The sequence below is a fragment of the Ceratotherium simum genome, chromosome Y (assembly GCF_057802395.1).
Source record: "Ceratotherium simum simum isolate JZ-2026a chromosome Y, ASM5780239v1, whole genome shotgun sequence".
In the NCBI taxonomy this organism is placed as follows: Eukaryota; Metazoa; Chordata; class Mammalia; order Perissodactyla; family Rhinocerotidae; genus Ceratotherium; species Ceratotherium simum.
Window position 1 is genome coordinate 1,985,297 of NC_141941.1, and position 13,157 is coordinate 1,998,453.

At 50.1% G+C, this 13,157-nt stretch overlaps 1 protein-coding gene and 1 long non-coding RNA gene across 3 annotated transcripts in view; one reads left to right on the plus strand and one right to left on the minus strand.

The window, feature by feature from the left end:
• The window catches only part of LOC147911606 (arylsulfatase D-like), a 26,537-nt gene extending 16,023 nt beyond the window's left edge, over positions 1-10,514 (minus strand). The window contains exons 1-2 of one of the 2 annotated variants that reach the window (XM_087427894.1): positions 10,400-10,514; positions 8,532-8,681 (exon numbers count right to left, since the gene is read on the minus strand). In XM_087427894.1, the coding sequence (XP_087284020.1) occupies positions 8,532-8,681; positions 10,400-10,452 (203 nt within the window). In that variant the 5' untranslated portion in view covers positions 10,453-10,514. The remainder of the gene's footprint in view (positions 1-8,531; positions 8,682-10,399) is intronic. The other variant, XM_087427893.1, reaches the window with a different exon arrangement.
• LOC147911607 (uncharacterized) lies at positions 9,692-12,528 on the plus strand. The gene is made up of 2 exons (XR_015550807.1): positions 9,692-9,767; positions 12,340-12,528. It is a non-coding gene; the product is annotated as an uncharacterized LOC147911607 (long non-coding RNA).
• Positions 12,529-13,157: the final 629 nt, after the last annotated feature.

The window sequence follows — 13,157 nt, forward strand, 5'->3', positions numbered from 1 at the left end:
CACACACACACACACAAACACACACACACACACCTCAGAAGGGTTTGAGGTTTATGACTCACATAATGCGGCTTTCTGGGGAGAGCCCAGCAGGCTCCCATATGGGTCTGCAATGGCTTGAGAGAGTGGGGCTAGGAGACTGGCTCGGGGTTATTATTGTGGTGTGGGCATGGGGCCAGGATGAGGGTTCCCACACACGGGCAGGGGCTGGTGTGGTTTGAATTTTCCACTAGCACCAAAGGAGGGAGCACTGGGGTCTTATCAGCTTGTCCAGATGTGGGGCACAAGGCAAGAGGGAAGAGTGAGGCTTTGAAGATGGCAGCTGTCAGACATTAAGACTCCTCATTTCAAGTAAGAGCCCCAAAGTCACTTCACTCAGTCTCCACTCTACAGGAAACCCCTTCTATAGCATCCTCGACAAGCAGTCACCTAGTGTCTGGTTAAGGGGAAACAGAGCAGCCCATTCTAGTTTCAAATGATGCTTTCAAAAGTTGTTTTGTTCCATACGGTGGATGGTAAGGTCTTAAAATCTTAGAGACCTTTCTTCATGTCTCTGGGGCTGACAACTTTGGACAAGTGGTTCTCCACAGGGACAACTTTGCTTTCCAGGGGACACTCGGAAATGTCTGGAGACAATTTTGGGTGTCACAACTCAGGGAGAGGGGATGCTCCTGGCATCTGGTGGGTGGAGAAAAGGATGCTGCTCAACATGCTACAGTGCACAGAACACCCCACTACAGAGAGTCATCCAGCCCAGAATTTAAACAGTGATGAGGTTGAGAAACCCTGCCTTAGAATGACAGTCTGTCCATCCATCCATTCATCCATCCATCCATCCACCCATCCATTTATCTATCTTTATATCTATCTCTATCTGTCCATCCATCCACCCATCCATTTATCTATCTTTATATCTATCTCTATCTGTCCATCCATCCATCCATCCATCCATCCATCCATCCATCCATCCATTTGTCTATCTTTATATCTATCTCTATCTATCTGTCCATCCATCCATCCATCAATCCATCCATCCATCCATCCATCCATCCATCCATTTATCTATCTTTATATCTATCTCTATCTATCTGTCTATCCATCCATCTACCTTTATATCTATCTGTATTGATCTCTATCATCTATCTATCTATCTATCTATCTATCTATCTATCTATCTATCATCTATCTATCCATCATCTATCTATCCATCTCTATATTGATCTCTATCAATCTATCTATCCATCAATTTATCTATCTATCTATCTATCTGTCTCTCTATCTATCTATTTATCTATCTATCTATCTATCTATCTATCTATCTATCTATCTATCTATCTGACTGCCTGTCTATGGCTGTGATTCTCAACTACGGAAGAGTTCCAAGGAGACATTTACAATGTCTGGAGACATTTTTGGTTGTCGCAACTTACAGGGGGTGGGGGTACTACTGGCACCTGATAGATGGGGACCAGGGATGTTGCTCAACATCCTACAATGCACAGGATGGCTCCCAGGACAAAGAAGTATCCAGCCCAAATATCAATAGTGCTGAGGTTGAGAGACCCTCCTTCAGAGGGAGATAAAAGGAGCTGTCCTGGTTGGAAGAATGCTGCGTGGTGTTGCTGAGTGCACCAAATCAAAGGGTCCTCTGCCCCTGAGCCACTTCCATAACCAGGCACGAAGGCGATCCAGTAGGTCAAGGTGACCATAGTGTGACTCGCATACATCTGCTCAGTCCCCAGGGTCAGGCGAGTGCCTTGAGAACCGCTTGCTGCAAAAGGTGCTGAGCCCTTGTTCTGGGGTCCTCAGCTGCAGTACAGCCCACCAAGTGCATAGTCACCATCTGGGCCCACGGTGTCACTACGTGGGTCTTGAGGGCCGGGGACAAGCATACAAGGGCGATGCTCTTGCTGTGTTGAGTTGTGAGGTGTAGACCATCTTGCTCTGATCCAGAGAGTCTTGCTGTTGACTTTCATCACCCAGGAAGCTGGGCCATCCCAACCTGTGTGCTCGCAGAGCTGTGACCTTTGGAGTCTTCCTGCTCTTTGCTCCTCTGTGAGCAAACCCTACCTCACACACTGGGGAAATGGTCTTCCTGATGGAATGGAGAAGGATTCACCCTTTCCTGCCCATGCCACCAAGATTCACTGTGTGTGGATTAAATAGCAGAGAGAAAGTGGATGAGAGAGAAAGAGCTGGAGATGGCAGGCACTGGTTTAAATTGGAGGAATAGAATCTGCGAGAGGGCCGATGCCTAAAACTTCCCTATAGGGCAAGTGGAAAGGCCAATGGTCCCAAGATCAAAGGGATATTTGCAGGGTAGTTAGGGGCATGGGTGGGGGGCTTCCGTGCTGAGATCATGGGTGTTGGTGGAGGGCCCCGCAGGGAGTTGAGGGTGGTCCATGACCGTTATCCACCAAAAAGAGCCTGAGTGCCAGTGTTATCCCAACATTGAGGAAGAGGATGCAGAAGTGACTTTTCTCTTTGCTGAGAAGATATGAACAACTTCAGGCTATGAGACCTTGTGATGATGGATGCTATTTTCTTGTATGCAAGCCAACTTCTATGTCCTATGATCAAGACAGCTTGCGAGTAGTGGATGCCAGGGGTTCCAGATGGTCTCTGTCCATAGGTTTTGTGGATGGAAACTAGAACTAAGATCAGTCATGAAGAAGTTGTCATTGATCTCAATGAATGACTACTGTGAGCCAGCAGATATTCCAAAGAACTAGTGTAGGTTTCCAGCTTCAAGAACTTCAGAGGCATGAATGCTACAAACTCATTGAGACCATCGTCTGAATGTTTCAGCATGTATCGTTCTTTTAATGCAAATTTTAAAGAATACATTTTAAATGCTGTTGCAGTCCCTCTGATTGAAGATGGCGGACATCCCCTGATGAAAGAAAATAAAATTTAAAATGTATTCTGCAAAATTCTCAAAAGATGTTTGCTGTAAATGTGTAAGAGTTATACTTCTGAGGTTATTAAAGGGAAAGGCTATGTTAAGACTTTTTGGATAACGTGTGTTATGTTTAGTCTCACAATTTCTTAGCAAGTGGAGTGATATTACAATTGCAAGGAGTCAAGGAAAGTTTGAAGGTTTGGCCGCTTGTACACTTGTCCCTGGTCACGTACCTAGAAAGCACCAAAGCAGGGGCTACCGCCGAGTCGTTGTGACCTGAAAAGTCCACTGACTGTGGCATCCCACAGGCTCTGGCTCAAGCATCTCAGAGACCACGGTTACATCTGTATTCATCACGGACTTGCCAACAGTTCCCGTCCATCAGTCCAGTTTCCGCCCATGGCAGCCTTTTTCCTATGATGGGTTTTCTCATATTTAAGAGAACGTCCCAGACGCTCTTGTTTGCAAAGCTCTTATCTCCAATGCTGAGCTGTGGCTTGTGGGCCCCTCAGCTTCCTGCATGCCCAGGCTTCACGGAAAACCACAGCTGAAGTCCGCGTTTCAGACACCTGCTTCTCAGGAAGAATGCTGGGGCCCTGCCGTGCCTTTGTTTTCAAAGAAGAGCTGTGTCTGTTGATATTGTTCTGGCAGTTTTTGTCATCTTTGACTCACATTTTAATTGCAGCCAACTGATATACAAATGCTGTTATTACAAGTCACCCATTCTGGACCCCCACTGGTTGTTTTTCATAACCCAACTGTGAGAATTTACTTGCTTTTTGGCTAAACTATGTATATGATTTATAGGGGCTTATAGAATTGTACTGATTACATTTAATTATAGTCAGTTCTGACCTATTTTTCTCAGTTTTAAAAAGTTATATCTCTAGTCTCATATCCAATAATCTATCCATCCATCCATATATGTATCCACCCATCCACCCACCCATCCATCCATCCATCCATCCATCCATCCATCCACTTACCCACCCACCCACTTATTCACCCATCCATCCATCTACCCACCTACTACCCTTCCATCCATCCATCCATCCATCCATCCACCCATCCATCCATCCATCCACCCATCCATCCATCCATCCATCCTTCACCTGTCTGTCTATCTAGCTAGCCAAGTAACTATCTATCAATCAAGTATTTATCTCTTGCAAATGTCTTCATGATTATCTACACTGGGGAACGGGAGGAGAAGCACAAGTTTGAACCTCATATAGCAACCTTCTCTTGCAGAGTCTTTTCCCTGTTGTTAAAAGATATCTTCAAACAGGAAAAATGTTACTTCTTTAATATATATAAATGTGATTTAAACATCTGTGCTTTGGGGCTGACCTGGTGGTCCAGCCGTTAAGTTCGTGCCTTCCACTTTGGCGGCATGGGGTTCACCAGCTCGGATCCTGGGCGTGGACCTACTCACCGCTCATCAAGCCATGCTGAGGTGGTGTCCCACACAGAAGGACTAGAAGGACCTACAAATAGGATATACAACTACTGGGGGCTTTGGGGGGAAAAAAGAAAAAAAAAGAGAGGAAGATTGGCAACAGATGTTAGCTCAGGGCCAATCTTCCCTAAAAAAAAAAAAAAAGAAAAAACTACTTGAAATAATTCTTAAAAAAAAAAAATCTGTGCTTCTTGGTCAATTTATATCATTCCATTATCAGGTTGATTTCAAAATGTAGTCCTAAAATAGTACTCTTGCGTTCCTCTCATTCCTTTATGCATTCTTTTTATTATTAATAGCACTCTGGCCTGAGGAATCAGTTATTTTTATTTAAAAAAAACAGAGAGAAAGTATCAGAGTAGCTGAGGATGATATCAATATGCTGAGAAATATCCTGCTGTCTCTCAGCAAAGACAAGGAGTTGGCAATGTGTAAATGAGATTTTTCTAAGATAAGAGAGATCTTTTCTTCCTATTATGTTAATAGAATGAGCAGGTCCTGTGTTTATTGACAGACTCTCTGGTCTGTCTTTAACACATCTCTGGGTGTGGCTTTGCCGCCAGAGCATCGTATTGAGCATGATGGAGCTGAAAGGATCATCCAATGGCCTCATGTTACCAAGGGGAAACTGAGGCCCAAGGAACCACAAAATGTGTGCCTGATAGTACGGTTTCTCAGAAGCAGTGTCAGGGCCACAGAAAGAGTCTTGAGACTTCCTCCTCTGTCCTGACCATCAGCGGGCTACACAGTCATTACACACCTCACGGTTTCTCCAACTTCCCGTTCTTATCAGGCAGAATTTCTGCGATACCATCCTGCCAGCATCAACTCACTTCTTGGCGGAAGAAAGAACTAGCGTTACTAACACAAACCCACATGGAGTTATGAGGTTTACAACCCTGCCCCTACAAATGAAAGCCAGGAACCTTCAAGCAGAGCCCAGTAGAAATGACTTTGGACCCATCTCTTCTGGACTTCTCAAGTTCTGCTCCCTCTGTTCAAGATACTTCAAAGTTTGATGATTTAGAGCAAAGATCAGCAATCTATGGTCCAATCTGGCCCTCGGTCTATTTTGTAAGTCTCTCTGGAGCTAAACATGGTATTTACACTTTTCAATAACTGGAAAAAATAAAAAGGTAAGAAAGAAGGATGAGCAACGCAGACCTTATGTGTCCCACACAAGCTATGATAGTACCGTGTGGTCCTTTAACAAAAAAGATGGCCGATGGCTGACCTCTGATTTAGAATGCAAAAATATGCCCAGCATCTTTAGACAGATACTTCCTAATAACCTGGTTGCCTGAAATAATTATACGGGACTCATTTACTTCAGGAGAACAGCTTATGTGCTAGAAGAGTCTAAATAATTTCACAGCCAATCATTGAAAGATGAAGCAAAGAATGGTTTCTAGTGGGTGGAGCTCTCTGGCCTTGAAACCAAAGACAGTGTCTCTAAACCAGGTGGCTCCCAAAACTGGCATAAGTGGTACACCTGTCAGCCTTACTAGCTTAGCGCTTTGGCAGAATTCCTACAGGTGCGGTGCCCGGCTTGTGAGGCAGGCTGGAAGTGCGGTGGAAACAGAATTTTGAAGATGGAGTAAGTGTAGTGGATTTTGGAAGAATCTTGACATTCGTAGTAGGCAGATGCTGAAGGGCATGGCCCCACATCTGTGCGTGGCATGCCGCACCACATGGGGACCCTAGGCTCAAATTTTTTGTCTATAAATCAATGACTTAAATTAAGAGAACATCTTTGCCAGCTTTAGGATGCCCCCATGGACCCTGCTTCCATTGTGCCTGCATTCTGGGTGGAAGGAGAAGGAATACAGACACAAACTCAGGTGCCACCCCCTATGGAAAGTGTCAGACATGCAAATCTAATGTCTTGGCAGTTTTCTTTTTTTGTCTGTGTGTGAAGATCAGCCCTGAGCTAACATCCGATGCCAATCCTCCTCCTTTTTGCTGAGGAAGACTGGCTCTGGGCTAACATCCATGCCCATCTTCCTGCACTTTATATGGGGCACCTCCACAGCACGGCTTGACAAGCGGTGCGTCGGTTCACACCAAGGATCCCAACCTGCGAACCCGGGCCACCGAAGTGGAGTGTACGCACTTAACCACTGTGCCACCAGGGTGGCCCCTTGGCAGTTTTCTTAATGTCAACTGAAAGCCACAGGCCACAGAGGGGTTGTCTTAGATTTAAATGATCACTTCCTTTGGTGACTCGCAAGCAGTGTCAATACTGCCAGGAGGTAGTGTTTAAACTTCAGAATTCCTCGATGTAAAACAAGGTATTGGGACCACATATGACCAGCAATTGCAGTCCTGGGGATACACCCAAGAGAAATGGAAAATAATGTGTCCACACAAATATTCGTATAGGATTGTCCATAGCAGTGTTGTTCCTAATAGCCAAAAAGTGGAAAGCGTCCAAATTATCCATCAACAAGTGAATGGATAAAGGAAAAGAGGCATACGCACAGAGTGGAATAGTACTCAGCTGTAAAAAAGGATGGAGTTCTGAGACCCACTACAGAGTAGATGGAGCTTGAAAACATGATGTCAGGAGAAAGAAGCCAGACACAGAAGGACACATTGTGTACGATTCCATTTGAATGAAATGTCCTGGGGCAAATACAGAGACAGGAAACAGATCAGTGGCTGCCAGGGACTGGGGGTTGGGGGGTGTATGAGAGTGTCCTGGGGCTTCCATAACTAAGGACCCCAGACTGGGTGGCTTAGACAACAGACATTTATCTCTCCCAGTCCTGGAGGCTGGAATCCGAGATCCAGGTGTCACAGGGCTGGTTCCTCCCGAGGCCTCTCTCCTTGGCGTGTAGACGCCGTCTTCTCCCCGAGTCCTCACATGGTCGTCCCTCTGTGCGTGTCTGTGTCCTCATCTCCTCTTCTCATACGGACACCAGTTCTATTGGATCAGGGCCCCCCCAATGACCTCGTTTTATCTTCAACACCTCTTTAAAGACCTCATCTCCAAATACAGACTCATTCTGAGGTCCTGGGGGTCAGCGCTTCAACATATTTATTTTGGGGGACACAATTCAGCTCATAACAGGGAGTGATGGCTAAGAGAGTGCAGAGGTTCTTTTTGGGGGTTTGTGAAAATATTCTAAAATGCTTGGTGGTGGTGGATACACAACTCTGTGAAAATACTAAAAGCCACTGAATTGTACACTATAAATGGGGGAATGGTCTGGTCTGTGAATTATAACTGGGCCTGCTCAGTGGGGAGGAAAGAAGATGCCCAGATTTCTGCTGGTTTGGAAAGGCCATCGCAAAAGGATGGAGACCCTGCTCTGTGAGGACCAGTCCCCGAGTCGGCAGCTACTAGGAGGCAGATTGTGTGTTCACTTCTGGGGCGGTCTTCCTAAAAGAAATACCCACAAAATGGAACAAGGAGGTTTTTCACCTTTTCTCCTGGTGCAGACAGCATACAAGCATCGTCCACATCCCTGCTGGTAGGGATGGCACAGGACCCTGCATACTCTGAATGTGCACTAAACTCACTGCACTGGGTTGAACAGCAGCCCCCCAAAATATCTGCCCACATCCTAACTCCCAGTATTTGTGATTGGGACATTATTTGGAAACAGGGTCTTTGCAGACGTGATTAAGAGGAGGATCTGAGATGAGGTCATCCTGGATGAGGGAGGCCCTAAATCCAATGACAGCGTCCTGATCAGAGACAGAAGAGGAGACACAGACACAGAGGAGAAGCCACGTGGAGACGGAGGCAGAGATGGAGGGAGGCGGCCACCAGCCCAGGGACGCCTGGAGCCCCAGAAGCTGGAAGAGGCAGGAAGGACCCTCCCCTGGATCCTCCGCAGGGCGTGCGGCCCTGCGACCCCTTCATCTCAGACGTCTGGTCTCCAGGACTGGGGGAGGCAAACATTTCAATTGTTTTAAGCCTTGCAGCTTGTGGTAATTTGTTATGGCAGCCCCAGGAAACAAATACACCCACCCACCACCGTTCTACATTCTTTGAAAGGGTTAGGACTCTCTTTTCCTGTCAAAAAATAATTTTTTCAGCGTTGAGATCTGAGGCACTAAGGAATTTCCTAATGCGCACAGGCAGATTTTAAATGCATCCTTCAGCCGAACACACACACACACGCTCACACCACCGGCAACACCACGGGCACCACACTGTACCTCAGTGTACCGTTCCCATAGCAACCAAGGTCCCCAATGCCCAGATCATCTGCCATTATCAGTAGGATATTTGGCTTAAAGGCATCGGCTGCTTTTAATTGGCAAGTCCTCAGAAGCAAACACACAATGAGCAGAACCGGCTTAGAGTCCCTGCAGAGAAAAACACAAGGCAGAAATCAACGTCCGTGATTTGGAGGGAAAAGTTGGCATTTCAGACCAGCTTGCCGGGAAGGCACACACGTCACCACTCAGTTAGGATTGAACGAGGGACTGCCACTAGCTTTTGATTCCTTTTGCAGCATAAGACACACTGTGGTCAACCCGAACGGGTTGTTTTTCGTTTCGTTCTGAAAGTCACGGTCTGCCCAAGTTAGGTTTTTTTTTTCACCGAATTAATCCAGGCCTCTCCTTCCCACCGCTTTGCCATCATGTGGCTTCAGGCGAATTCACATCAATAGACAGGCTCCGATGTGGAGCGCTGGCTTTCAGGGCTGGCCCTCATTTCCCGGGGTCACCGGGTCAGCAGGCCGAGCGTGGCTGGACCGCGCCTTCCGCCAAAGGTCCCCGGAGGCTCGGAGCAGGGGGGCACTTACATTTGACAAGGATAAATGTGGGATTAAAAGTGCCCCAGACGCCTGTTTTGACCCAACACCTACTGCACAGATTGGGAAGGCACGTTGCCAGCGAGGGCCCAGAGCGCACTGGCGACCGTGCGTAACGGGGGTTCGGAGCGTCCCGCGGGCCCACCCCCAGGCTGTCCCCGCCCCATGACCCTAGGGACGCGGGCCTGGGGGGCCCTGATCCCGATTCCCGGGCTCCGGGCTGGAAGCTCCAGCGTGTCCGGGGTACCCAGCAGGGCACCCGGGGCTGTCCGCGTTCCCGGATATCGCCCCGGTGCGCCAGCAGTCCGGAGACTCGGGGGCGGCCCCGCCGCGCTGGGGGAGAGGGGACCGCGACAGGGGTGGACCCGCGGCGGGACGGGAAGTGGCCTGAGAGTTGAGGGGGGCAGGCCGACCTCCGGGTGGGCAGGGCCAAGGGGCGGACGGGGCGTGTCTTAGAGGATTATGGGGTGGGAGGGGACACGAGTGCGCTCCGTGGGGGTTCACAGGGCGGGACAGAGTGTTTTAGTGTTGGCGGTAGGGGGTCGAGGGCGGGGCCAGGCGGGAGAGTGTGGGAGGGAGGACTCGGCTGCGCTCCGGGGGACACGAGGATGGGGGACACGGCGGGCTGGACTAGGTATGTCTCAGAGAGCGGGGAAGGGGACACAGCTGCACTCCGGGGGGAGGGGACCAGTGGGGTTGGACAGGGTGTGTCTCAGAGAGCGGGGGAGGGACGCAACCACGCTGGAGATGGGGACACGGGCCAAGGGGACGTGTCTTAGCAGGGGAGGAGGCCGATGGGTTTGGACAGGATGTGGCTTAGAGAGGGGGGAGGGACACGACCACGCTGGAGACGCGGACGCCGACCAAGGGGGCGTGTCTCAGGCAGCGGGGAGGGAGCTGGGCCGCGCTCTGCCGTCCGTGGCCTGTGACGACCCAGCCGGGGCGTGTCCAGCAGCGTTCCTGCTTCCTCTCCTCCGGCCCTCCCTTATCTTACTCTCTTCCTTTTTCCTTCTCCCTTCCCCCTTCTCCTCTACCCCATCCCCCACCCTGGGGGGGGCATTGCGCCCCCCACAGCTCTTCTGCCCGGCGTCCTCGCAGGGCAGAGAATGGGCCTCCAGCTGCGTTCTGGTGAATCCGCGGCGCGCGCACAACCCGGCCTTCCCGGGGGTGCACGCCCGCTCTGGAGGCTCCTGCGCCCTCTGTTAACCCCCCTCGCGCCCCCAGCCCCAGGCCCCAATGGGGGCCGTGCCCCGGGGTCCCGCGCACCTGGGGCACCTGGTGGCGGGCGCAACGCGTCCCATCTGCGCCGTGGGTCCCATGGCCGAGCGCGGGCCGAGCGCACAGGACCTTGCCCCCAAGGCTCTGTGACCCGGACCCGCCCAGGAAGCTACAGGATCCCGGTGTGGGGTCCCCACCCTCCCTAATCCTCTTAATCTCCTGGGGCCTCCGGGGAATTGATCTTGGAAACAGGTTTTCCCTGATTTCGAGGAGATGATCAATTCTGGCTGGGCCTGGCATGGTGAGGCACCGCCTCCCCTACCTCCTGCTGGTAGCCCTGAGGACACCACCTCGACTAGGCCCGGAGCCCCCTTTCTCCATCTCAGGAAGGGTCTTGGGACTTGCCTGGTGCAGTCAGGCAACCAGAACGTGAATTCAGTTTCAAGAGGGTCCAGGATGACAGACTTCTAATTTGTGGCCAAGGGGGTGGGGGGCGGGGGACGAGCGGGGTGGGGGGGACGGGGGGGGGGGGGCGGTGTTAAATTCGAACTAGTTTAGTTGGACCGGAAGCCAGGAGACTTTAGGGACTTTACCTCGAGGGTCTGCCTGGTGGTCATATCCAGGTCCTGGTCCCCATTCGCTGCCCCGGAGTTGTTCTTTTTACCTTTCCCCCTCAGTTATGCATTTCTATAAAGCCTGGAGGCTGGGGTGGGCTGCCCTAAGTCTTCTGGGGATGTTTGTTGAAAACCCACAGTCCAGAACTCCACCCTGAATTCACTGAGTTGGAATCTCCAGAAATGGGGCTGGAGATTCTGTTTAGAGAAGACCTTTGCCCTTTAGTTGGAGGATGTAGTTTGCTTCCATTTATCGGGATGACCCATCTGGTGGGATTAATTCTTGGGCATTGTTTATTGCTTCTCTCTTTGTCCTGCTTATTAATGACTGTCGAGGAGCTTTTATCAGTGGAGGACTTTCCAGCTGGGGTTGTCTGCTTCAGCACACATAGAGAAAGTGGGGGCCTGGAGGGAGGGGACGAGAAGCCAGGAGTCCAGAAGTAGCTCTGCATGAAGGTTAGGCAGGGGTGGAGTCCACATATGATCCCCTGAAGAAATTCTACGTTGGAGGGAGGGAAGATTCCCCAAACTATGCAGAGCAGGAGCCTTGGGTGCCCTTGGGCAAATTATCTGAACAAAGTAAGGGCTGCCGTGAGTGTTTAGGAGGATGGGGCAGTGGGAGTTGGTGCCCCCAGAACTACTATTTGGTCGGGAGTTGTGGGGTTGGGGAAGGGAGGATAAGCCTTGATTCTATGGGTCTGAATCAATTTGAAGGACCTGGGGACTCTATGGCTTCAAAGCCACTTGGGACAAAGATGTGGATGGGTCTGGGGAGGGAGGTGGTGGGGCACAGGTGATGCTGAATGGCTCAGAGGTGTCTCAGTGGTCCAGGGATGCAGGGCACAGCTAGCTGAAAGTGCTGGCTCCATGTTCCATAAACTACGACTGTGGGGAAGGAGCTGGGGCCCTGGGGAGGGAGAGTGCCCAGCTATCATTTCATTCTCTACCCTAAAGGGGAATTTACTTGAGCAGAATTAGCCAGAGATGGATTTGGCTTTGGTTGATGCCTGTGAACAACCTCTTTTCCTGGAGGCTGGAGTCTCTCCGTCAGTCACCTGGAATTGGATAATTTGAGGAGAGTGGGCTTGAGGCTGTAGCAAGGTGAAGGAGTTACTTGTCACACCCTTAGGCTTGGAGAGGTGCAAGATGGAGCTGTTTCTTGCATCTGGAGACGGAACTGTTGGAAAGCCACGTGCCCCACCATGCCAGCAGAGAATGTGTTATGGACTGGAGTGTGTGTCCCCACCTCTTTCCAAATTCACATGTTGAAGTCCCAACCCCCAGGACCTCAGAATGGGGCTATATTTGGAGATGGGTCTTTAAAGAGGTGATGAAGGTAAAATGAGGTCATTAGCGTGGGTCCTGATCCAATAGGACTGGTGTCCTCATGAGAAGAGGAGATGAGGACACAGACACGCACAGAGGGATGACCACGTGAGGACACGGGGAGAAGACGGCGTCTACACGCCAAGGAGAGAGGCCTCAGGAGGAACCAGCCCTGTGACACCTGGATCTCAGATTCCAGCCTCCAGGACTGGGAGATAATAAATGTCCGTTCTTTAAGCCGCCAGTCTGTGGTATTTGTTATTTTAGCTCAAGCAGAATAACGCAGGCTGAGACCAGGCATGTGTGTGTTTGTGTGTGGACGGAGAGAGAGGTGACTGGGTAGGAAGTCTGGAATAAATTTCCTGCCTTCCTCTCCTCTGCCTGCTGGTGTCGTAACCCGGGCAGGTCCTTGCAAAGCCAGCACCAAGGGAACCCCATCATGCAGTGACCTCCTAACACGGAACAGGAAGGACACTGAATATCCAGCACAGCTCACATATTCTGAGTTTCCCCGAATCCCTGGGGCACTTGTTCACCAAGGATAATCTCTTGGAAATAGTTCTGATAAATAAATGAAAAGCAACAGGATGTGTTGGAGTCTATGAGGAAGCCATTGGGTGTAAAACGTATTCGACCTGAGCTTGTTTTTCCAAAAGGGCCTGACATCATCACCTCTTGAGTATGCTTGGTGCATCTGCTTTAAATATTTAGTGTCCCAAAGACAAGAACAATGACCTTAAAGATATGGATGTAGCTTCCCCCCATCTCCGCATTTCTCTAAGGATGAGCGTCTCTTCCTGGGAACTAAGGATTACTTAGTGACCTTCTTTGCTCACCCGGTGACCACTGAGCTTCTGTGCCAGCTA